Source organism: Mus caroli, unplaced genomic scaffold (assembly GCF_978045245.1).
Source record: "Mus caroli unplaced genomic scaffold, Mus_caroli_1 scaffold_11, whole genome shotgun sequence".
Taxonomy (NCBI): Eukaryota; Metazoa; Chordata; class Mammalia; order Rodentia; family Muridae; genus Mus; species Mus caroli.
Window position 1 is genome coordinate 59,239,337 of NW_028227266.1, and position 25,944 is coordinate 59,265,280.

The 25,944-nt window shown below is 42.9% G+C and overlaps 1 protein-coding gene across 3 annotated transcripts in view; it reads right to left on the reverse strand.

The window, feature by feature from the left end:
* Positions 1–25,944, reverse strand: part of Lrrc49 (leucine rich repeat containing 49) — a 93,983-nt gene that overhangs the window by 62,982 nt on the left and 5,057 nt on the right. The window contains exons 1-6 of one of the 3 annotated variants that reach the window (XM_085844688.1): positions 23,931–23,949; positions 23,633–23,830; positions 23,200–23,302; positions 20,162–20,365; positions 14,839–14,905; positions 11,616–11,759 (exon numbers count right to left, since the gene is read on the reverse strand). In XM_085844688.1, the coding sequence (XP_085700814.1) occupies positions 11,616–11,759; positions 14,839–14,905; positions 20,162–20,365; positions 23,200–23,302; positions 23,633–23,741 (627 nt within the window). In that variant the 5' untranslated portion in view covers positions 23,742–23,830; positions 23,931–23,949. Of the gene's footprint in view, positions 1–11,615; positions 11,760–14,838; positions 14,906–20,161; positions 20,366–23,199; positions 23,303–23,632; positions 23,831–23,930; positions 23,950–25,944 lie in introns of those variants that run through there. The other 2 variants (XM_021171703.3, XM_021171704.3) reach the window with 2 other exon arrangements.

Sequence of the window (25,944 nt, forward strand, 5' to 3'; positions counted from 1 at the left end):
GTGAAGACACAGGGTGTGGCAATGCAGCAAACAGGACCAAGAAGACTGAAAGAAAACCATCTTTATTCTTGTTTCTATTATTTTTTTAAAAGTCAGGATACAATATACTTAGCAGAAATTATTTCAGTTTGAAAAGTTATAAATGGATGTATTGAGCATGTTTGAGAACAGAAAAAAGAGAAAAGAAAACAGTATTCCTTTTCATTAAAAGACTAAATTAATTCCAAGTTACCTGCTATAGCCTTCAGTTTTCAACAGACACACATGTGTTACCCAAGGGCTGTGACTCCTAAGCCATCCTACACCATTTTAACCATACATTTATCAAAATGCCAGAAAGCCCAGGCAGCATCAGCTCATGCTTCTCAAAGGCATTAATAGTCTTAGCTGCATTTCCTGTCCCCTACCCTTTCTATGGCAATTGACATCAATCAATCTAGCTGTACCCTGCTTTTCTGTAATCTCACCCAGGAAGGAGGACTAGAAAGTGGGTGCTGATGCCAACTAGGGAGCTCCCCCTTAACCCTCTAGAAGCCCTGCTTTAACTGCTATGAGGAAAACGACTCAGTACCTCCATCTCACAATCAATGGCCTTCCTGTATTTGAATGTGTACCTGAAACTTACATCACAAGACAGGTCTAAAAAACAAACAAACAAACAAACAAACAAAAACTGGCAGAAGTGTTGCCTGATGTGCAGACCTCTAAGCCTCCTAGCTAAGCTGTCAGAAAGACCCAGAGTCACTCAAGTTTCCCTGTGTCTGATTATCGCAAACCACCAACTCCTACAGAAAACAATTACCATAGGAAGACAGGGCAGAAACACCAAGGTGCTAAGGCGGGGCAGAGAGAATTAACTCAATTCCGGCTGCGGACAGACGTCTACACTTAGAGCTTACAGGAGACATGAGGAAAACATGGCACCAGGAGTGAAGGAGCTGGGAAGTTTGTGGAAAGTAAAAGGCAATTACTGAGAACTCGATAGCTAAGACTGAAAATCAAATTAAATACAAGTTTGCGTTTTAAAGAGTTAATTTCAAGGTATAACCAGAGAAGCAATAAGAGTGCAGAGATGCACCTGGGAGAACTACAATGACAGAAGTTATAAAGAAAGATTAAGATGTAAGCAATGTGATGAGATGGGCTGCACTATATTCTGAAGGCTTTAGTAAAAGAAAATTTCTTTATGAAAATGCAGATGCAAAATGTTCTCATAGGTGTGTTAATAAAAATTACGATTACCTTCAAATCTGCATAGCACCTGGAAAAAAGAAAGATGGTGGACCTGTGATGGGGTGGCTGACCACAGAGAAGTTTGAGTGGCGACTGAAGGAGGACTTGTGGATTAGTTACCATCTTCTTTACACAACATTCTTATGGCCTAAAAGGAAAGTTATAGAAGATGGCCTAGGCGGCCATCATTGGTCTTGCAAAATTTATATGTCCCAGTACTGGGGAACAGCAGGGCCAAGAAGTGGGAGTAGGTGGGTAGGGGAGCAAGTTGTGGGGAAGGTATAGGGAACTTCCTGGATAGCATTTGAAATGTAAATGAAGAAAATATCTAATAAAAAATTCAGAAAAAAAAAGGAAAGTTATTCAAAGAAAATATGCTGCAAATGTCACAATATCATAAAGCATGATGAGTCTATGGGGAAATGCTTTGAGTGCAGGGGTAGACCAGCAAGTGGAAGAGAGAGCAATTCCAGAGAAGCTCATTTTAATTAGCACTTATTTTTATAAACATGACAGTTCATTTTCATAGGGAAATAGGTCTTTTCAATAAAATATAGCCAAGAAAACAGACAGCCATATGTGGATAAAATGAACTCTCACCTATTTTTTTTTGTTTGTTTGTTTTGTTTTTTTGTTTTTCGAGACAGGGTTTCTCTGTATAGCCCTGGCTGTCCTGGAACTCACTTTGTAGACCAGCCTCGAACTCAGAAATCCACCTGCCTCTGCTTCTCCCAAGTGCTGGGATTAAAGGCATGCACCACCACGCCCGGCTCTTTTATTTATTTATTTATTTATTTTTCTTTCTTTTCCTTTTTTTTTTTTTGATCACCTATTATCTTATAGCACACAAAAGTCAAAGATAGCTCAGAGTCCTGAAAGGAGCAATAAAGCTGTAAACCTTCTAGGAGGAACACTGGATAATACAGTCATGCTCTGCAATGGGAAGAGTCCTCAGACAGGACACAGAAGACAGAGGGGCAAGTTACAGATGATGCCATCAAACCTGAAAGCGTCCACACACTGAAAGCTGTTTCTAAATAGTGAAAAGAACAAGCCATGAAAAATGCACTCTCTGCAGACATCCAGACAGACACTGAGATAGAGCAAGAGACAAATAGACAAGTAGAGTGAGACAGAGACAGAGAGATGACAGACATAGCCATAGAAGACACAGACACAGAGGGAGGGGAGAGAAAAGAGAGGAGAGGAGAAAGAGGAGAAACAGCAGGAGAGAGAGAGAGAGAGAGAGAGAGAAAGAGAGAGAGGAATCTAGACTGTCAGATAACTTATAACATCAATATTCTAGACAATGGACAAGATGCTTGACAGACACTCGATGCCTTTAACTCATCAAATAAATGCAAATCTAAAACAATAAGAATTACAGAAATAAATTACACAGACGCTCAGTGCCAATTGTTTCTGATAAATTTAGCATTTCCAATAAATTCAACAGTTTCTGATAAATTCAGACATTCACATTCCTTTGTTTCTACCTAAGAGAAATAGAGCTTTAGGTCTACTAAAATAAATAGATAAATAAAAATATGAACACTATCCATAGCAACTTTGTATAAGCCAAAACAAAGAAACAAAAACAAAAACAAACCAGAAAGAAGATTGGAAAACAAGCAAGCAAATGCTACGATGGCTTTTCCAGTGGAATCCAACCCAGAAATTTAAAAAACCTATAATAACACACATTGATGACTGTCAAAAAGTTCGAGGAAGAATCTGCTCATCTATTCATGTGCTATACAACGGCTCACGGCAAATGACTACACAGAGTATGATCTCAGTGTGTGCAGGCCACACCACCCAGGCTTACATGCAGGTAATGATGTCAATCCCATGACAAAACCACCTAAAACTATATTTCTAAGCAGGCATGACATGCATGACCTGCTATGACATGGTATGTGGTTGTACACACTTTATATAAAGTATCAATGTAGACAAAATTATCTAGAGACAGATATCAGAATACCCCTGGGGTACAGGCAGGACTGACTAGAAAAAGAGGTACAGGAGAAGTTTCTGGAATAATAGGAACATTTCAGACATCTTGATCTGGCTGGTAATTAACAACAAAATAAAACACATTGAATTGTACAGCTAAGATGATATATTTTTATTGCACTTAGATTATAACTCAACCAAGTCTAGAGGAAAGTCCTCAGCAATGTGGGAACATGGAAGATACAGTATGCTGTAGAAGTTCCTTCCTGTCTACAGCAACATTCCCCAAGCAGTGACCACTCATTCTGTGTCTCTATACTATGCAGCAAATGAAGCAGAGCTGGGTAGGGGTGCTCCACCAAGCCTGATGACCTGAGTTCATGGGATGCTCCACCAAGCCTGATGACCTGAGTTGGTCTCACTGAACTTAAAGCTCACTGCTGGGGCTGGACAGACTTGACAGAGAACTTCCAAAATCTGCTTGTCTCTTTCCCACAATGCTGGATTACAGTGTGATGTCAGAAGAGATCTGACTCTTGCCAAATTATTCTCTGACCTCCACAGCCATGCGGAGACATGACTTCCCCCTCCTGGCCTCACAAAATAAGAATCAATCAATAAATAAATGAATAAGTAAATAAAGCAAAATATGAACTATTGACACGGCTTCTTACTTTGAAACTTCTTTTATCCATTCAGGGGTTGCTCAGTGTCTCCTCCTTCCCTCTGCACTGTTTGGCAGGGCCCAGGCAGCCTCTCTGAGCCTAGCTCAGTGGTAGCATAGCACACAGCGCCATGAATACATAGCTGTGCTCCTTCTGCTACAGTCATTGCTTAACTATTAGAGTAGATGGAAGTGCAATCATCTCCTGGGAACCCATCAATCCCACTCGCTTAGGTTCTCACTGATCTAGTCCTGTCCCTTCTGAAGACAGGGTAGTGTTCCATTTATGCAGACCACTAGCCTGTTACTTTGGATACTGTTGCTCAGTGTGGGCTTGCCTAACGTGTCCTGGTCATTAGAGTAAGCTCATGTGCTCTCGGGAGGGCCGTCACAGAAGGAAAGCTGAGCTCTCAGCACTGAAGGAAGGAGTCATGAAGAATGCACAGCTCCTTAAAACCAAATACAGACTGAGACTTTGTATTAAGTTGGAGAATGTAGGTCATGATGCTGCTCCTGCTTACTGTGTATATTTGGGTCTAGACCCATGAATAGCACATGCTCCTACAATATTGCCTAATAAAGTTGGAAGTCATCAAGAGCACTGACACATAATAATGAAAGGGACAATCTGTCAGGAAGAAATATCAATTGCAACTTTATAATGTCTAGAACATAACTTCAAAATATTGACCATGTGTTAGACATGTATGCTGACATGCTAGGCAATATAACAATATAACAAACTTCATAAAACTGATCCATAGTCATTAAACATAAAGAACTTAAATTAGAAAAGACAGCTATGATAAAATGAATAATGAAATCACATGTTTCAAAAACTAAAAATACACTCCAGAGGCTTAGGAAGAGGTCTAGTGGTAATCACTTGCTATAAAAGCAATCTCTAGCATCCATGTAGGAATCAGATATTCTATGCACACCTGTAACCCAGCACTGCGGGGTAGAAACAGGAAGATCCTGGAAGTTCTCTGTCAAGTCTATCTAGCTGAAGCAGTGAGCTTCAAGTTCAGTGAGAGATCCTATCTCAAAACCCAGGATGGAAAGTGACAGGGAAAGACACACAATATCCTCCCCTGGCCTTTGCATGCTCACCCCATCTCCATACTCCTCCAATATGTGTGTGTGTGTGTGTGTGTGTTTCCCTCAAACCACATGCAGTTCAAAACCTAGAGCTTAGAAAATCCTTTGATTTAAATGACAATGCTAAGAAAGAGCCCCGGGGCTGGAGGTAGAGTGCTTGCCTAGCGTGTTGAGCTTCATGGGTTCATCCCCAGCACTGGGGGGAAAGATGATTTCATCTATTTCATTTTTTAATTAAAAAATATTTATAGTGTAAACATGTATGTTCATGCATGCATGTGTACCTGTGTATGCATGCGTGCAAGCATCTTTGGAATTTAGTTTTACTCCAGAAAACATGAAAATTATCACTTCAAAACAATCATATTGCTTGATGTAGGATTCTTCCTGCATGGCGCTCCATACAAGGTCAGCCTCCAACAACAGATATGAAGGCCTTGGCTCTGGCCTACAGACATGAGGACTGCAGGTTTTAGGCCTATCTGGGCAAGACAGGAAAACCCTGTCTGAGAACCCTGCTCCTCCTGCTAGCAATGATGGTGACCAAGACTACAAAATTCAAGATCGGTAGTCAGAAAACAAAGGCGACTTTTGGAAAGAAGCTATATCTATAAATGCTAAAATTATAAAAATAAATACTAAAAACTAAAATATCAAGTGTCTAGAACAAGAAAATAACAAAGAACAAGAGAGGTGATGGAAAAATCAACAAAATTATGTTTTTAAAGGCTACACAGAGGTTCTGTAAAACCCAAAAGCAGATTATTTGAAAGTATTATTAAAATAAACAATATTCATTAAGAAAAAAATCCTAAGGAAAGATTATAAGTAGTGGCAATGGGGGCAGAAATACAGATAGAGTGATCAAAATGAAAACAACTAAGACACGTGTCCTCCTCATAGTATAAGAAAATTATCAAAACAGCCAAGACTCCACCCAGTCAAAGTCAAACGCACCCAGCCAATTTTCCAATTAACTTCCACTAAATGGCTGAGGAAGACATTATCTTTACCTCCCATCTGGAGATTTCTAAGTATAGAAGCACACTGGGAAATCAAAGGATATGAGTGTGGGCCCTCTGCAATCTGTCTGCAGTGGGCAGAGCATCACAACATCAACACCAGAAATGTAAGAGGAAAAGGACTTATGGGTCATGTCATATAGTGTAGACATAGCTATTACCAACAACCTCAGCAAAAGTCTTCAGGACTGTGCACAAAGCCAGCTAATGAATGTAGCCTGAATGTGTGCATCCTTGGAATTAGTTTTTCCAACAAACATGAAGATCAATACACACTTCAAAACAACCCTACGTTTGATGCGGAATTCTTCCTGCACAGAGCTCCATACAAGGCCAGCCTCCAATAACAATAGCTAGATGCAATACATTTTCTTTAAAATAGAGAATAATCCAAGAATCCACCTGCTCTTTTGCTTCAGCCTCTTCCTTCTAAAGGTTTTTCTAGCCCAGTGGAAAACAGAGCCATCAAACTCAAAGTCTAGTGAGGGGCCTTCACTTGATGGCTCCTTCTACATATCTTCACGTGACAGAGGGGCAGCAGGCTTTCCTTCCCTGCCTCTCAAACCTTTCACACTGGTAACAAGGTCTCAATATAAATTTTGGTGGGAGACAAGCATGCCAACATACAGTAAATATATAATGTTTAGTAGGAAACTGCTATTATTTGTTTAGGAAAAAAACAACAACCACCAGTTGAAGTTTTGTCTTTTACTGTATATTGTAATGCAAAGTGCTGGCCTCCAAGATCTGGAGTCTGCACAAAGCCTGAGGGATCCTCAGTTAATTAACCCAGTTAATTCTGATTGGTGAATAAAGATGCCAGAAGCCAATAGTTGGGGAGAAGAGATATAGGAGGGGTTTAGGTTTCCTGGGCTAGAGACTATGAGGAAGGAAGAGGAGAAGCAGCCATGGGATAGAGAAGAGGTGCAGGAGAGAGGGGGAGAGAGAAGAGAAGAGACCATCATGGAAGAAGAACAACACGTAGGAGGGAGAAGGAGAGCTGCCATGGCCGCTGAGTCAAGAGAACATGGCCAAGAGGGCTGCCCGATGGGGTGAAGAGCAGGCAAGATGGAACACAGAAATTAGTAAGTAGTCACTTGGAGTTATTGGTAGGAAAGTGGATTCTAACAGCATGGAGGTTAGGCAGTGGCCCAGCTAAAATGCTGCTTAAGGCATATTAAAATATAAAGACTGTGTGTGTGTTTCATCCGGGAACATAAATGGTCAAAAGTGGACAGAAACCCTGTGCTCGGATTTATTAATATTTTTTTACTATAACCACCAAAAAAACCCATTTAAATAGAACGCCCATTTAGATAATTTACAGACATACTAATAGAATAAGTGATCAGAGCAAGATTATTATAGATAACATCAATGAACCAACATCAAAGATGATTCCACATGTTACCAACAGTATCAAATCAATTTCTTAATAAAATTTCCAAACAAAAAGCATGTTAGCTATCTGTGGAGTTTCAAGACAGCTGACATAGTAGTTTTACATCTAATGGTTTCTGTGCTGCCTTCCACAGATAGCTACCTGGTGTGCACATCTCTGGAGGAGACTAATTCTCAGTCTAGTCCAGCATTCCCTGGTTGCCTCTAGTTCTTTGGCTAGGGTTGAGGACTCAGAGTTTTCCATGTCTACTCTGTTATGCCTATTGTTCAGCTCATGTTTGAGCAGTCGTATTGGCGAGACTTTATGGGTGTAACTTCTGATATTACTAGAAGACACAGTCTCACAGCAAACTCTCTGATCCTGTTTCATATAATCTTCCTGCTCCTCTTCCACGGAAAATAATCTAATTATATATTTTTTAAAGAAGGCAGCAGGAAGCAAAGAACCAATTTCTCATTGGTCAAGAAACAAGTTTAATGGTGGAGGATACCAGAATAAATTCAGAGCAATGTTTTTAATGAGATAGAAAAGAGCAGATGAGGAGAGAATGTGGTATTCTTGGAAGAGGCAGGCGTGCTTTCTTGAAGTGGTTTCATTCTCTGTAACGGGACCACGTGGACATGCGTGGAACAGCCCACTTCAGTGGGGATTTATTATTATAGAAAGTCACAAAGCCTTTAAAGGGCTGTCTTAAGAGAAGCCTCTACACACATGCACGGTATGGACTATTTGTGCCATGTGAAATAATGAAAAATTATAAATAATATGATTGTCCAGGATGGAATCATAACCATAAGATGGAATACTATATAGCTGCTAAAATTAGCAAACTAGAGTTAGAGGTATTAAAGTGGATGACTTTCAAGGCATGGTGTCAATAAAAGCAGACTTCAGAAGACACACACCCTGAGTCAGTGCCATGCACAAAGCACTCAAAAGCATAAAAACCTATTCCTATGTGTTCTTTAGAATTTTAAAAAAATGTCCTAAGCGGAGCCAGGAGGGGGCTTGGTGGTGCAGCTGTGACTAGGGTGTGTAAAGCCCTGGGGCTGATCCCTAGCACTGAAGAGAAAGGGAGTCAGAAAGAGAAGTGTGGAGAGTAGGCAACACCCGACTCAGAACCAAGGCTACTTCTGTGAAGGCAGAGGCACAGAAGGGAACCTAAGGTCTGGGCTGTGCTCCAAAGGGTTTCCTTTATTAAGCTGTCTGAGAGCTCCCAACGCTGATGGTATTTCCAGTTATGAGGGGTGGTTTTGATTGTTTTCCTTGAAGCAGAGCCTCACTCTAGCTCATGCTGAGCTGGAACCCATGTAGCCTAGGCTGGACTTAAACTCATGGTAGACCGCCTGCTTCTTCAGCCTCCTGACAGTTGGGAGTACAGGCCTGAGCATCACACCCAAGCTTTCAAAAGGAACAGCATCATGGAAACAATAAAGATATTTAGCTTGACACTGACCCAGTTTCCAAGAAAAGACTGGCAAACGAACATGAGTCCTGACACTGAGCGCATGAGAGGTCCCTGTTCATAGGTAAAGTATTTCCTTCCCAGAGCTGAATAAAAATACTGTTTCAATGTGAGTAAATTCTCAGAAAGTCAGCAGCTGAAGGGCTCGGGTTGATCAGAGGCAGAGTATTTGCCTAAAGGTTACCAGACAGGGCTGGAGAGGTGGTCGAGTGGCTAACAACATGTACTGTACTTTCAGAGGACATGGTTCAGTTCTAAACACCCGTATCAGACAGCTCACAACCACCTTGAGTCCTACTCCAGAGATGCGATGCCTCTGGCCTCCTTAGGCATGTGTACCCACACTTAAAATTAATTTTTAAAAAGTCCTTAAGCTCACTAGCCAATAAAGAGTTAAAATAAAGGTGTGGTGGTGCACAGCTGTAACCTCAGTCCTTGGGATGTGGAAGCTGGAGCACTAGGGGGTCAGTCCTTGGCTACAGAGAGAATTTAAGGCCATCATGGGCTCCATGAGACCCTGACTTATCCCAAACCTCCCACCCTCCCAAAGAAAGAAGTGTGACCCTAAGGAAAAGAAAAGATGAAGAAAAAATATGTATCCTCAGTTTTTAAAGTCTTTTGGATTTTTAAAGCAAAGGTTGCATGCCAGGACATGGAAGCTCACCCCTGGGATCCTAGCACTCAGCAGGCACAGGCAGGTAGAGCCATGTGATCCCCAGGCCAGCCTGAGCCATACAGGAAGACCAGCTGGCAATAAACAAATAAGGTTAAAGAACCCTGTTACCTACCTGAAACGGTAGAGGATCCTTTAGAATTGACTTAAACTTGGAGCTGAACTACACCCTTACTCACTCCTAAATGTATATTCAACTTCCTGTGTTACATGCACTGCATTTATCACTATGGAGGGTATATGTATGCTACTGTTGTCTTTTTAGGTTTCATAAATGGATACAATTTCCCTTCTAGAAGACACTGCTGCTGCCTCAGCTCTACAGTGACAAGCAGAAATGACATTCACCCGGCAGTTTGGTGACTCCCGGCATGAGCAGCATGTGCTTTCAAAGGGAAGCCAAAATCCAAGAGGAGCATGTCAGGTCAGCAGATTTCTGCCCCCAACCGAGCAAGCTCTTTGGACACTTCCCAGCGCCAGGATCCTGAGGACACACTAAGTCCTGACTGAGCAGCTTGCAAAGACTCAGCAACACAACAACGTAATCCAGTCTGAAAGCTTTGAAAACCAATAGCCCCATGATACCACTCTCTCCAACATGGGGAGGACTTGACAACTTCAATATTTCATCCAATATGGAGAGGACCTTGTATAACTCAAAAACTGTGTGATGCATCCGTGTCTTGGGAAAGGTTCTGAAAGTCTCTTTCTTCCCTCCCAGAAGACAAAGGTGCTATCTGCCTCAGACCTTCTGGGGAAAGAGAGAGTGAGACCGACCTGTCTGAGAGAGCCTGGGAACAAGACTTCATCTGTTCCTCACATCTGCATTCCAGAGAGCACACTCAACGCATACTCATGAAGGGCTTCTGTTAGGATTGCCTTTAGAAGTGCGTGAATGACATCAGTGTTCCGCAGTGTTGAAACAAAGGAAACTTTTCAAAGATGATGAAGCCAAGCGCACTTAGCTGGATCATAGCCTAAAGCTGGAGATGTGGTTTTAGTACCTGCCACCTATGTATCCATATATTAAGGCCTCTGTATTAGAATACTATTTCGTTGCCGGTTTCCAGCAAAAGCATCAAGTCCTTCTACAGGGTACAAGAAGGGGAAGGAAGAGGTGAATGCTGGGAACTGAACCCAGTTCCTGCTGCCACAGCAGAGGAGCCTACGCTCCCATCATGGAATAAGGAGGAAAGCATCACATGATTTAAGCCTCACTGTTATAACTCAGTTATAACACAGTTATAACAGTTATAACTCACTGTTATAACACAGCACAACAGTCAAACAAGTCCAGTGGTTCTCAGCCTTCCTAATGCTGAGATCCTTCAGTACAGTTCCTCATGTTGTAGTAATCCCCAACCATAAAATTATGTTGTTACTTCATAAGAACAATTTTACTACTATTATGAATGGTAATGCAAATATTTGCAATTCCTGATGTCATAGGTGACCCCTGGGGAAGGGTCATTTGCCCTTCAAAGGGGTCAAGACCCACAGGTTGAGAACCATACTGCTTAAGTCATGGCAATATATCTTTTCTCACTCTGTTCACACACTAAGGTGTTGCTACATACTTCTTTAAAGTCAGCAAGCACAAAAAGACACAAATGACAAGCCCAGGTACTTCATTCTAGACAAATCTGAACTGAGATCCAGAGAGTGCCAGTGTTTCACCCAACTGATTAAAGGTGAAGCAGCCGAGACCAGAACCGGCCTCTGCAGGCTTGGGCACTCTTCTGTTTATATCAAGAGGCATCCTTAGAACTGCCAAAAGATGCTCATGTGGACCTCTCCATCTGCACTCTCTCATGGGAACAACAATCCCTCAGCTGTCACTCACCAACAGCCTTTGTCATCCTTTCTAATTCAGTACCCAGGACAAAGGGATGAGAACTCAGTGACTGCGTGCAGCAGCTGCTTTACTGAGGGGTAACACTCACACCACATAAGACACATAGCATTTGAGGACTCAGTGACTGTGTGCTCCAGCTGCTTCACTGAGGGGTAACACTCGCACCACATAAGACACTGCACATCTACATCACTTCCTCTGCAGAGAAGCAGAGCTCATCTGGAGCCCACTGTGTACTCACCACAAAGGTGATCTGGTTGTGCCGAAGGTTAAGTTCCGTTAGTGAATCCAGACCGTTGAGATTGTCAACATGACTCAAGAGGTTCCTGGCAAGGTTTAAAACTCTCAAATCACACAAATGATTAACATTTTCAATTTTGGTAATCTGTTAAAAAAAAAAGGGGAACATGGTTAGCATATACATGTTACAAAACTCCAAAAGTAAAATATTCAAGTCACCAGATTTAGAGCAAATTTATATGGAGATACTTAAAAGTCCATTTAAGTGTCTTATGCTGCAAGTCTTATGAAGTCATTTAACTTGTTAACATTAGCTAAGGCTCCTAGCTGATAATTTAATTATGAGAAACATATCAAGTAAATTTCCCTTTGGAGCTGCTCTAAGGCTGTAGGGTCCCAGGCCTACACACTACCTGTCCTAGAAACAACTCTCACCCCAAGCCACAGGCTCACAATGCTTTGCCAAGGCAAATCAAGCTTCTCTGAGCACAAGCAAAGAACAGGACTGACGTGGATTGCCAGGACTTGAGAGCAGGGAAGAGTCTGAATGGGAAAAATCAAAGGAACTGGGGCCCTGTGGGAGGAAAGACGGACTCTGTAACGGGAGTACTTAGGACAGGAGACGGCGCTCAGTCAGGGTGCAATGGTGGGCACTGGCCTGTAGGACAAAAGAACTTAGCTTGTGGAAGCCACACAAGCACAAAAGTTATTTCTCAGCCAACACAGCACAGCAGGATGGATGTCTCCAACATAGGGTGGGGAGGGAACTCATCAACCTTCATAGGCCACCCATAAACAGTGAAGCACTCGTGCAGCACTCTTCATTAAGGGGACATATTTCAGGGACTAGAGAGACCCTAAGGGGTGAGAGTTTGCTGATGCTGCATAGGACCAGAATTCAGTTCCCAGCACCTACATGAAGGCTTGTAACTGCCCGTAACTCCAGCTCCAAGGGATCCAATACTCTCTTCTGATGCATGTACACATGCATGCGCACATACACATACAAACACGCATGCACATAGGCACACACATCTTTTCTTAAAAGAGTAGAATCCACCATCAGTGGATATTAATCTGCTCCTTTATATTGCTCTAACAATTTGCTTTTTTTTAATCTAATACTTTAAAGCATGTTTGCTGAAAGAACCTCCTTTTAGATTCATAATATAGTTTACATGCTGTAATCTAGGCTCTGCAATCTCATTTAGAATCTTTCTAGACTCAAGGAGAGACATATGTATGGGTGTATTATAAATGGATAATACATGAAGGTAACCTTTGGTCATGTTTAAAATTTGTTCTAAAATTATTCATCTAATTGATTTAAAGTGAAATATAGTTATATAAAATTTTAAAAAGAAATAACAAGGTTACAAAGACTTGTAAATGACAGAACTGTACAAGTAGACATGTATAAACAAGTAGTTTGACACTAAATATATGATATAATTTCAATACATAGACAATAAAATTGCAACATAGAGACTATATAAAGGGAAATCAGTAATGAAAACACAAGCTTGAAAAAATCAAAATACAGAGAATAGGCAGAAATAGAACTATCTACTCCACAGACAGACAATGATGGTGGGCATGTTGAGAACAAAAGCCTAACTGTGAGCCACGCTGACTAGAGCCCAGGCTTCTGAACACAGGAGAGCTATAGGCTCTGGTGTCTGGATAAAGACAACTTCCCACCCATGGATAAGGACAGGGCAGTGTCTGTCAGCCACAGGGATGGTGTGTCCCCCTGAGAGAGCTATTACTGAAAGAGCAGAATCTTCTAGAAGCACATTTGTATCTTTTTGAAGCATCTCTAGAAAAACAAAATCTGGTAAGCCAGCTCAAAATCTGGACTAGAAGCTAAAGCCAATCTGCCAGATTCCTGCGTGGTCGCCACTCCTCTCATACAGGAGGCTAGGCCCTGGTGTTTCCACTTCTGAAATATTTATTCAGTCTGTCAGCTAACACACCTAGCACTAACATGTTCCCATCATGAGATTATTCAAACTAGTGTGTCAACTGTAAGGTCTCCAGAGAACAGTCTCCTCGTCTATTACCCTGATACAAACCAGAGTTATTCAGAAGAAGGAAATATCAACTGAGGCAATGTCTCCATCATGTCAGCCTGTAAGTAAGTCTGTGGGACATTTTCTTGATTGACTTATGTGGGAACACCCAGCCCACTGTGTGTGGTGCCACCCCTGGGCAGTCAGTCCTGATTGCTACAGGAAAGCAGGCTGGCCATGTACTGGAGAGCAAGCCAGTAAGCAGCACTCCTCCATAGCCTCTGCTTCAGTTTCTGCCTCCAAGCTCTGGTCTGACTTCCATTGACGATGGGCTACAGACTTTAAGCTGAAATAAGCCCTTCCCTCCCAAAGATGATTTTGGTCATGGTATTTACCACAGCCATAGAAAGCACACTAAGACATCACCTCCTCTTCTCTTTCCACTCTCCAATCCGTTTCCTGACCAGAGCCATCACTCCTCCAGACACTTTCATGTCCATAGGGAAACTATGCTTAACATTATGTTCACTAACTCTAAGTTCTAATGAAGTAGAATAAGCTAGAAGAGACCAAGATTAGACATTGACTTATTTAGTGTTTTGCTTAAAGACATAGAACTCTCAGCAACTCCTGCACCATGCCTGCCTGGATACTGCCATGCTCCCACCTTGATGGACTGAACCTCTGAACCTGCAAGCTAGCCCCAATTAAATGTTGGGTTTTTTTTTATAAGACTTGCCTTGGTCATGGTGTCTGTTCACAGCAGTAAAACCCTAACTAAGACACCTACTTTAAAAACCAACAAGGGCATGATGGTCATGAAGTCTAGGATACAGGTGACCCCTGATGAAGAATCAAGGGCAGGAAGAAGGAGAAACTGTGAAGCAGAAAGGGGTCAATAAGATTAGAATGGCTCTTGAGTTTTGCCTAAGTACAAATTGTCACAACTAGACAGATCCCAAGGTCTCATCTGTGATTTACTTCTAAAACACTAGGAACTCCTGTACCAAAAGGTTAAAGACCTTAGACAGTCAATGAATCTGTAAAGTAACTCTTACAATTCAATGTTAGCATGATTCTCAAAATATTTATAACACTGAATGTGGTGGAGACTTTCAAAGGAGAAGGGAGGGAGAGAAGGATGGAGGGATGGAGGAGGGTAGAAAGAGGGAGGAAAGGAAAAGGGAGGGAGGAAAAGGAGCTGTACAGTACCTGATTTCCATGAAGGTCCAAGACATCTAAATTTTTTAGATTCTCCAGATTTGAGATTTTCTTGATTCTGAAAATCAGAATAAGAAGAACTGAAAAGAAATGCAGACACTTCACATCTATGAGTAAGTCAAAGCGGGCTGAGGCAGCAAGGTATACTCATCTTAATATTTAAATCCTTGCTCTCCCACTGCACACACAGAGTAGTGACAGGCGCATAAATGTCTTACTTTAGAGAAAAGCAGTTCTACTTCCAACCTTAGGTCAAAGTGTGTGTTGGGGAGTAGGGGGCAGTGCCAGGCACAGTGGCACATGACTATAGTCCCAACTACTTGAAAGGCTAAAGCGAGATGATTGATCACTTGTGTCCAGACGTTTGGGAATTCAGAGAGAGCTTGAGGCAACAGAGCAAGATGATGCTTTAAAATAAAAAATAAAAGAATTTAAACTTCATTGCTAAAATTGAAACTGCCCTAGTGGTTAGGTCTACCCATGCTCTTCTCATTGCTGCCTTCTACGGCTACTCTGCCTGCCTTGCTGCCCACAAGCACACTCTTAGCATGAAAAGTACTTCTTATTTTCATGGTTCCTATGGATGCTACAGATTCACACCATAACTACTCAGTAGGGAGAGAGGAATGACATAAAACCTCACCTTTACCACCAAGTGTCTGTCTATCATTACCTATTCCTCTTGTCATTATTTATTGTCTCAAAGAACAATGTCTACCTTCGCAGTGCTTCCAGAAGGCAAGCCACAGTGCACACTTAAACCTCATGAATGTCTAACACTTTCAGACCTCAGCTGACATCATTGCCAGAACAAGAACTCCATCGCCACCCAACTCAATCTACCTTACTGATAAGAATAGTCTCTCTCTCCCACCCAGCACCCCTGCAGCACGGCTCTTTTCCCCCTCAGACATAACACACTCCCCACAACTCCCTTATTTGTCTCTCCTAAAACCTCAGAGCCTATTCTTTTCCTGGAAATCAATTTAATCTACCAGTACTCCTCGTTCACTTCACTCAAACCATGTGCATCCTTGTGGACTCTTGAGCTTCACTGAGAGCAGGGTATGCCATACTATTCATCAAACCATGTGTGTCCTTGTGAACTCAAAAGCCTTTTCCTAAGGCCAGGTACTTCAAACCATCCTAGCTAACATCTAAATGTCTGATTAATAGATGATTTCTCTTTTCACTTTATTTTGATTTGGGGTTTGTTTGTTTGTTTGTTTGTTTGTTTGTTTTGCTCCAGATATACCTAGACCACTTGGAGGAAGTTACAGGAGCCCAGCCATATGGCTTAGGCAGAGTCTTGCTTTCCAACAGCAATCTGACCTCATGGTTGCTATAGAATTCACTGATCCCATTCTGTCATCTGCCCTAAAACAGTGGGTCAAACTCCTATGTGAATCAGACTTAGCTGGAGAGCTTGCTAAAACATCAGTGATCAGCTCCTCCTCCGCTCCTTTGAACTAGTTTTGTCCTCCAGCTGGTTCTCATACTGAGTTATGCAAACACTGGTTAAGCTACCTATCCAGAAATGGGGGGGGGGTGCGTGCACTGGGGGGGGGTGTTGTTGTTGAGGGGGCATATGTATGTGCATATGTGTGAGCATTGTGATGTATGTGTGTGCATATATGTATGTGCATATGTATGTGTATGTGGTGTGTGTGTATGGAGGTATGTATTGTGTCTGAAGTTGATGTGAGGATATCTGGCTCTATTCACTTCTCTCTTGGTTGTTGTTGTTGTTGTTTGGTTTTGTTTTTCTTTTTGAGACAGGATGTTTCTCCAAACCTGAAGGTCACCATTTTGAGTCTACCACCTGGCCAGCAAGCCTCAATAATCTGCCCGTCTCCACTCCCTATCACTGGGGTTACAAGCGTATATAACCATGCCGGGCATTTTTAAGTGGAGACCTCATGTCCTCGTGCTTGTTGGCGAGCATCTGAGGCATCTCTCCAACCCCAGTATTATGCATTTAACATTTTGAAACTTATCTCCAGGGATAAGAAAATTTGTCTTCACCCAGAACACTCTGATATAGATGCCCAGTTATCAGAGCTCTCTGATCTAGGGTCTCAATGGGACCCATGTGCTCTTAAACAGAGCAAAGTGGGGCTGTGTTCTTGGGAAATCATGTAAATGACATCAAACCTGAGACTGAGGGCGAAAGGACACAAAGGCAGCAGCACTGAAGAAGCTCCCCTGGCCATCTGAACCTAGAAGCTTATCAGCGCTGGTTCCACTACATGGGGGATTTTCAAAAGAATCTGGAGAAATCTGTTCTGACTAACGAGGGACAGAAAGCCATCCACAACACACAGCTGGAGATGCTCAGTCAGGTCCCTTCTGCTCTCCAGAGCTCACCAGAGCGCACCAGAGCACTCCTTAGGACTGCTGTCAGATGTTCCAGCCAGAAGCACTGGCAGCTGTTTTTGGAATCAGAGGTATCTACTGTGGATACTTGAGGAACACCTGATCTTGGACAGTGTAGCTAGTTTTCTTGTGACAACATTTCGCTTTAAATCCCATGTCCTAGCAGTTCAACAACTGTTTAACAGTGCCTCCTTCTGTGAAAATCAAAGTATAGCTTTCCAGATCAAGCAAGCAAAAAGACCGAGGAGGAGGAAAAGAAGAAAGAGGAGTCTCTAGTAGATTGTTCCTATTGCAGCAAAGTAAGAATACGGCAGAGGGCACTAGGTTTCTCAGCCTAGGGAACCCCAAGAACTTCAATAAGGCCAAAACAATGCTGTCTTCTGGGTCAAGATGAACAAATTGTTTCTGAGAAACTGAGAAGCGGCAACGGGTGGAAAGAATAGTGAGAGGATTCTCACTGAGTGTGACCAGACCCAGCACCCAGATAGTGTTTAAAATAAGAGGTGGGATCACAGATGTCTCTAGAAAATTTCTTGGTCTAAGGATGAAAAGGGAGACCTTCAGGCAGTGATACTGAAGAATAAGTATGAGCTGGACACTAATAACTCAGAACCAGAAAGGAGTCCTGTTTGAGAGAGCCAGCATGGAGCGCCTGGAAACAAACTCCTGCTGTGTGACTGCATTTACACACAGCTGACCATGGCAGAGCCATTTGTCTGTTCTATTTCCACATCTCTAAAATGAAGGGACTTATTTCTAATGTCACTTCAAATGTTGATAGTCCATGGTTTATTAATTTCCCAAATTCTCTCCAACTTTGTGACTTCTTTTCTCTGTATGTTTAATTATGTGTGTGAAGGGCAAGTGTGTACAGTGCTCACAGAGGCCAGAAGAGGGCATCAGATCCCTTAGGGCTGGAGCTGGTTGAGAGCAGGCCTGATGTGGACACTGGGACATGAACTTGGCTCTTCTGCCAGGACAGTTTAAGCTCTTAATCTCTGAGCTGTTCTCCAGCCCCTCAAACTCTGTAAGTTATTTTTTTAGTGGAATTATTAACACAACATTTGAACTAATAAACTACACTGGTAGAAACTTCAGGAAAAATGCAGTCCTAAAATTCTGGGACATGACCTTGGGGATACAGAGCTAAGAACACAACATCTCCGAACACAGCACTTCAAATATTCTATAATTTGGACTAAAAATTAAAGTAAAGTCAGCAAACTGTAGGGGCAGGAAGGTCACACTGACCTCTTCCTACTATTTTACCCTAAGGTGATAGATAAAGAGACTCTCTGACTAAGTCCTCTGGAAGTGACCCTCCGTTCAGATGAGTCCTGCCTATAAACAGAGAACACCAGGAACAAACAGATACAGGATGAGCATGTACAAACGAGCCTTGCGGAGTTGTCCAGGTCCCCACATGGACCGAAGTCCTCTGTCCAATCACATCCTTCGACAGTTGCCTGCTACCCATCAAACCTAAGACAACCAATGAACTTTAACCTGCTTCTTTGGGCCCTCTTATCTGAAGAGCACCAAGTCACATAAACTTAAACAAATGTGTTAGGATCTTCTCTTATGAACTGCTCTGCTCATCGGGGTGTCAGTCACAAACCTTGCAAAGGGCAAAAGACAAGGCTCTCACTAACTATTAGCCTCTGCTGATCCTTCTTCTGAGGTACTGAAAAGCTATTTGGAAAAAGGGAATGGAAAGTCTTGAGTACTCTTAAGGCCATGAGTCAGGACTTGCATAGCTCCTGTCTGGTAAAGCTCTAGACGAGGATCCAGGGCAGTGCACAGACAAGATGGGACACTAAAACGCTCTGAGTGTTGGAAGGGTGGCTCCACTCTAAGAGCGCTTGCTGCTTTTGCAGGGGACCTGAGTTTGGTTCCCAATACCACATCAGGCAACTCTCAACGGCCTGCGATTCCAGCTCCGGGGGGTCTAATGCCTTCTTCTGGCCTCCACAGGCACCAGGCACCAGGGCATACAGAGACATACACTTAAGAAAACATACACACATGCCCATATAATCAGAAACATAAACAAGTCATTAAATAAAAGCATACAGTGTCACAGAGAGTGACAGACTCTGACAAAGAGTCAAGGGTTGATCTGACAACCACAAAGGAATGACCGCCTCCCTCAGGCAGGGAATCATACAAGCCTCAAGTGAGCACACATGCTTAAAATATGTGGAAGTCATCAGTGAAAGCTGGCAACCCCTACTCCCTTTTAGTTAAGACATGGCACTAGAGCAGTGCCAGCAGACCTGCCAGACTGAGCCCCACAGAACAGATCATGAAGAGATGTCAGTGCTAGAACTCAAACCCAGGCTCTCATGCATGCTAGGCCAGTGCTACCACTGACTTCCACCAAGCTTTCCTCTACTAATGCCTACGGTGTCACTGTGCTGTGCCTTACCATCTGAACACTAGATGGATTCTATTAGGCTACAGGCAAGAACTGCTCCATAGCTTAGCAGCTAGCAGTGCTGCCTACACAGGCACAGGGAACTGGATCTCCATCACCAACACCCACATCAAAAGCAGGGTGAAACAGTGTCCACCAAAATCCCAGCACAGCAGAAGTAGAAAAGGGAATGTCCTGGGCGCTCACACGCTGGCCAGTCTAGTGCCCCCCCCCCATACCCAAAATGCAAGCTATAAATCAGTGAGAGACTTGCTTCAAGAGAAAATTGCAGAGTGACAGAGCAAGACACCAAAGGTTCCTCCAGCCTCTATATGCACTGTTAACACCAGCATAGACGTGTGCACATATATGCATATATTCACACACACACAAGCACATATACATGAACACATGCATATACATGTACAGTGCACATATACACACACCCTACATACACATAACCCCCAACACACACAACACAGGTATATACCCACATATGCAGAGAAACTGTTTTACAAATACCTGTTTTTCCCTAACAGGAGGACACGAAGGGATTTCAGAGTAGAAAGTCCACTAATTTCTTCAATCTGGTTATCATATAAGTCCAAGAATATTAGCCTCTGTAGATTAGAAATATTTTGGATCCGAGTTATAAAATTGTGCTGAAAGTTCAACAAACGAAGGTGCTCTTCCCCGTCGATGATAGGGCACACAGTCAACTTTTGTCTGGAAAAAACGCAAGGTGGGTAAGATTGTGAGTCCGCATCCTGCTTCCCCCATCAGCTACTGTAGTAAGTGCATCCAGGCTTGGAGAAGGGAAAGGGAGCTGGGGTGCAGAGATGGCTCAGGAGTTAAGAGCACTTACTGCTCTTACAGAGGACCCAGGTTCAGTTCCCTATACCTCACAACTCAGCTCGCAGCTGCCTGTGACTGCAACTCAGGGCATCTCAGCATCCTTTGCTGGCCTTCACAGGCTCAGGACCGCACTGTGGTACAGACGTACACTTAGGCACACATGCGTACACATAAAATCAATAAATTAAGAATAAAAAGGTAATCTGGACCACTTCCTGCCCCCCCCCCCAGGGATGGGACCTAAATTTAATGGTGAATTGCGTACACAAAAAAAGGCCAACAGGCACTAACAAGGTAGATTACTAATGTTCACTCTAAACTCTCAGAGCACTTTAAAACAAGTCTCCAGTGCTAATGAGTTCACATGGCATTACCATCAACAGGTTTCTAATGTAATTGTCTCCTATGGGAAAGTGTTAGGTGGTCAAACCTGTCCAAAAAATAAATAAATAAATAAAAGCCTTGTTTTCAGTCACTGATGTCATGGGAGCAAGACCCATACAGATGGGTTTCTTTTAGAATCACTGACTCACAGAACGTTTGTGCGAGCAAACAGAGATCCTGTCACGTACAATGGGGGACACTCATGGAGTATTCCACATGAAGCACCTTCATTGCAAGGCAACCCTATTAACCCTCTCTGCAGAAAGCTAGATGCTGGGTTGGACTGTCCAACACTAGCTTTAACTCTGCAGAGTCATTCTTCTACGCATGGGATGGAGACATAATTCTGCCTGTGTCTGACTGCATTTAACAGCAAGCCTCTTCTATGTAGACAGCTGGCCTGCTTCTGCTGTGAAGCAAACAAGTACACGGCCCATGGAGAACTCTACCCATTATAACGTGGCCAAGGAGGCTCTATCCAGACCATAAGATGGTCCCACAGGATTCTGCATAGAGATCCAAAGGCTCCTCAAGAAAAATATAGCTCAGTCTATGCATCAACAATATTAGCATGACTCATCAAACATCACTTCACTGAAAATCTCATGGGTGGGAGTTTTGAAGTAAATAAATCAGAATGTTATGAACATAGGCAGAATTTGGAAGTGATCAGAATTCTTTTTGCAATAAAAAAAATGGTTAGCAGGAACAGATAAGGGAATATTAATGGGCATATGGATATGATGTTTTATAAACAGACCCTTAAAGCTGTGTATAGCAGTGCATACTTTTAATCCCAGCAGAGGCAGGTGCATATCTGAGTTTGAGGCAACTGTAATCTACATACTGAGTTCTAAGCCAACAATAGACACAGAATGAACTCCTATTGCAAAGAGAGATGGGGTAGGCAGAGAGAAAGGCCTTGGAGAAATTGGTTAAGAGAAAAGTAAAAACCATTGTGCAATAATAGCAGTTTTGTGTGGCTCATATTCAGAAATCATCTCATGCTTTATCCTCTCACAGAGAACATTTGTTGTGTAAACTGTAACTTAAACGGTTACAAACATGCTAGTGGAAATGTGTATCTTTGCTCTTAACAAAGCTTGAATCGTGCCTTCCCTGCTAGGCCTTCTGTCTCTTGCAGTGAAAGTTGAAACTCAACCTTGGAGTCAGTTGTCACACACACTGGAAAAGCACTTCCTGTCCTCCTTTCACAAACTGCTATGCCTTGAAATAAAGTAAGCAATGGCATAATGGCCTCCAAGATGGCCCTCCCACACCTATGAGTGCCTTGGGTTATGAGCCTGCCCGTTACTGGTACCTGTACAGGACCATGATTTATTGACTTCTGCTTCCTTTCTGTATTCCAGGTCTACTTTCATATCAGTAAGGGCCAAGTATTTATTCTTAGGGCTAAAATCTTCTTTTGAACACTCAGTCCCTGACCAGAAATCCATTCACTAATGCAGAAATCACTACTGTTACCTCCTGGCTGTCAAGCAAGGTTTCCCATGGTGGTTCTTCGTTGCTCGCCCACCTTTCTAGACTATACAGGTGACAGCTTATGGTTTCTAATGTCAAACAACACGAGACTGGGTTACTCTTCTTGCCTGTGTTTTTAAAGACTGAAGGGGAAGTCCCTACATAATCCTTCAAACACTAAAACATAATGGGGATCTGGAAACGCACCTACTTTCTGAAGCTGTCGTGAGAGACACTGTTCTCAACTAGAGCTCCGCCTGCAGAACAGAGCCTTTCCCTGATACATGCAGGAGGGTCAATCCCACATGTCAGGGGTCAGCTGTGCACAGCAGAGATGTTCTGTCTGATCCTCTACCCCGTGAACCATTATAGATCTCTTCCTGGTTAGAAGGAAGGTCACCAAACCTTAGATATTCACCCCTTTATATGTCATTTTATCAAGAGCCCACTTTATTCTAGGCTCTGTTCTAGGTGCCTGAGACACATATTTGAACAAAAATTATCCTTTATGAGACATATTCTAGGAAGTCACAGACAATAAACATAAGCCAATATTTAACATGTTAAAGGATGTTAAGGTGGGAAATAAAGCAGAGAAGGGAGCATGGGAGGGTGACAGGAACTGTGTCTGGGGAGAGAGGGGCGTGTGAGGGTGACAGGAACTGTGTCTGGGGAGAGAGGGGCGTGGGAGGGTGACAGGAACTGTGTCTGGGGAGAGAGGGGCGTGTGAGGGTGACAGGAACTGTGTCTGGGGAGAGTCACCCTTGGGGCGATGCCACCTGAGGGAAGCACACAGGAGAGGCGGACATTGTGAAAAGGAGAAAAGAAACGGTCCTCACCTTTCTAGGGTCAGCCTGTCTGAGTAAAGAGTTTTCTCTTCAGAAGAGCGCTGGAGAATAGGAAACGCCGGCATGGATGAGCTCACCAGACTAATGTGATCGCCTAGTGAGAAGGATACACAGATGACTTGATTAAGGTAAACCTTAGCAGCAGTCAAACTAGAGCCACTGTGATTTAGAGCTCTTTGGAGCCTACAGATATCTTTTCTAGATATTTCCACAGCCTCTGTACTGGAAGCTGATCACTACTGTGGGGTTGTTGTCTTCTCAACACTAAGTTCTGTGCTCTGTGGGTGCCAAATCACTTTCCCTTGCCTTACAGGTCAGCAGGAAGATCCAGATGTGCTCTAGCGCCGTCCTTATCCCTTTACAATTCTGACTCCTGACACTACATGCCAACTACATGGTACACTCTATGATAGCCCCTCATTACCAGATACATTGGGGCCAGCACTATGACAGCCCTGCCGGATTCTGGGCTTTGAAGGTGTCTGAATGGAAGAGTCTCCAAATGCTGACAAGGAGGTTGTGGCAGCTCTCATGTCCAGCCCACAGAGGTCTGTCACGTTACTTGTGGATGAGATGCATGATGTCTTATTACGAGGCGAAGGACTTATTACTCTTCCATCTCCTTCAAAATATCAAAGAGTTTATCACAAAGCTACATAATACATGACTTTGCTATGGGATATACACAGAAAGCAGTTTGGGATAGCAGATGTAAACCTCACATCATTGTTTTCTTCCTTCTATGGAGGCAGCTACCATTACTAGAGGATGCTGCAAAGACTCCAAAGTGGGTGTCAATAAATCTAGGACACTGTAGTTTGGATCCAGAGAGAATGTTGATGCCCCATGAAGTCTATGGGCTGTTGTTGGCTTCTGATAGTAAGAAGTTTTTCATCTCAAAAAAAAAAAAAAAAAAAAAAAAACTCCTATGAAATGAGCAGGCTGGAACAATGTGCAAAACACAGAATGTAAAGGGACAGTCAGTGCTGCAGGGACAGCTCAGGGGTTAAGAGCACTGGCTGCTCCTAACAGAGGACCCAGGTTTAATCACATACGGCAGCTTACGCCCATGTAACTCCAGCTCTGGAGGATCCTACACCCTCTTCTGGCCTCTACAGGCACTGCACGATTGTGGTACAGACACACACACAGGCAAACATTCACACACACATTTTAAAAATACTTATAACTACTCTTTTAAAAAGAACAGCACACTCGTGCTTCAGTGTGTCTAGTTACTGGCTAATAAAGAACAGCACACTCGTGCTTCATTGTGTCTAGTTACTGGCTAATAAAGAACAGCACACTCGTGCTTCAGTGTGTCTAGTTACTGGCTAATAAAGAACAGCACAGATGAGTTTAAGAAAAGGTAGATACTAAAACACATTCTAAAGAACTACAAGAGTACACAATGGTCTGAAAGCAATGATGAAAAGTTCCAAAAATGTGAACACCCACAAGTCCACTGAAAGTAGCAAGTGAGAAAGAAGTCCGTGATGGGAGCGAAAGGTGAGATGCTAGAACCTGAGGAGGCCATAGCATTCTGCTGCTTCAACTGCCCAACAAGAGGAAAAACAAGCCTAGAAGCTGACCCACCTTCAGGAGGTCGCTAGAGAATGGTAATAGCCTAAAATCAAGTCACACACAGCTCGTAACTGTAAAGCAGTGGTGTCAGTACCGCTGGCCTTTTCAGGTTCACAGGGACAGGGTATCCCGTTCTGTCCAGAAAACAATCAGTGCTCACATCTCACTTTCCGAGGTAATGTGAAACAGCCAACAGCTACTCAAGCTGTCCCAAGAGGTAAGCTTCTAGAACCAACACTGTGTTCACCAATGAACATCAACAGATAGGAACGCTTGCAGGCAGGGTCCATCCCCAAGCCACAGGAACCAGCACAACGATTTGGAGTCCAAAGCCGAAAACAGCCCACAGATTAGCTCCAGCATAAAGATTAGCTGCCAAGGTCAGTGGAAGATGACGAAACAAAACTCAGGGGGATAAAGACTCTCGTTCTGTCTGATGAACATTTCATTAGGTTCTCTGAATTACGATTAAAACTTCACGAAGGTTTCCCAGCAGATCAACACCGTCCATGACGTGGAACGCAGAGGCAGACAGCAAATAGATTCATTTGCACTTTGTGAATAAAAGAATTCTACCTTACACGCTTCAGTTTCTCAGACATACAAATTTATTATTTTCAGCTGATAAGTTTACCATTGATACAATATACATTAGACCATAAATAGCAAAGGACAAAAATGATTAGGTAAAAAAGACCTTAAAATCTACCCATAAAAACGTGTGGTGGGGACATGGGAATCTTTGAATAGCCATGGCCATGTGTCTATGCGAGTGTGGGCACTCACAAGGAGGCTGCCCGGAGGGCGGGACTGTCACAGAAGTGTTGGTGCCAGTCTTCCCTAACATCCTCAGACTGTAAGCTTCTGAGAGCTAGGTCTTATTTTATATCCCAGCAGAATTTAGATGCAGGAGGCAACCAGTAGATGAACTGCTTTTCCAGTTTGTGGGAGCTTAATTCAAAATCTATTTTGTGTTTTATTTCTAGTAAGAAAAGAAAATCAGAAATTCCTGCATTTTAGTATAAGTAGTGCCTCAAAGTGCCCAGCGGCAAAATGCTCTACAGCCAGTAAGCACTCAGTGTGTTGTAGACTAGAGAGACTGTGGATGGTTGTGTGAGAGGGTGGTAGACAGACCGGTGGCTGCAGAGATAG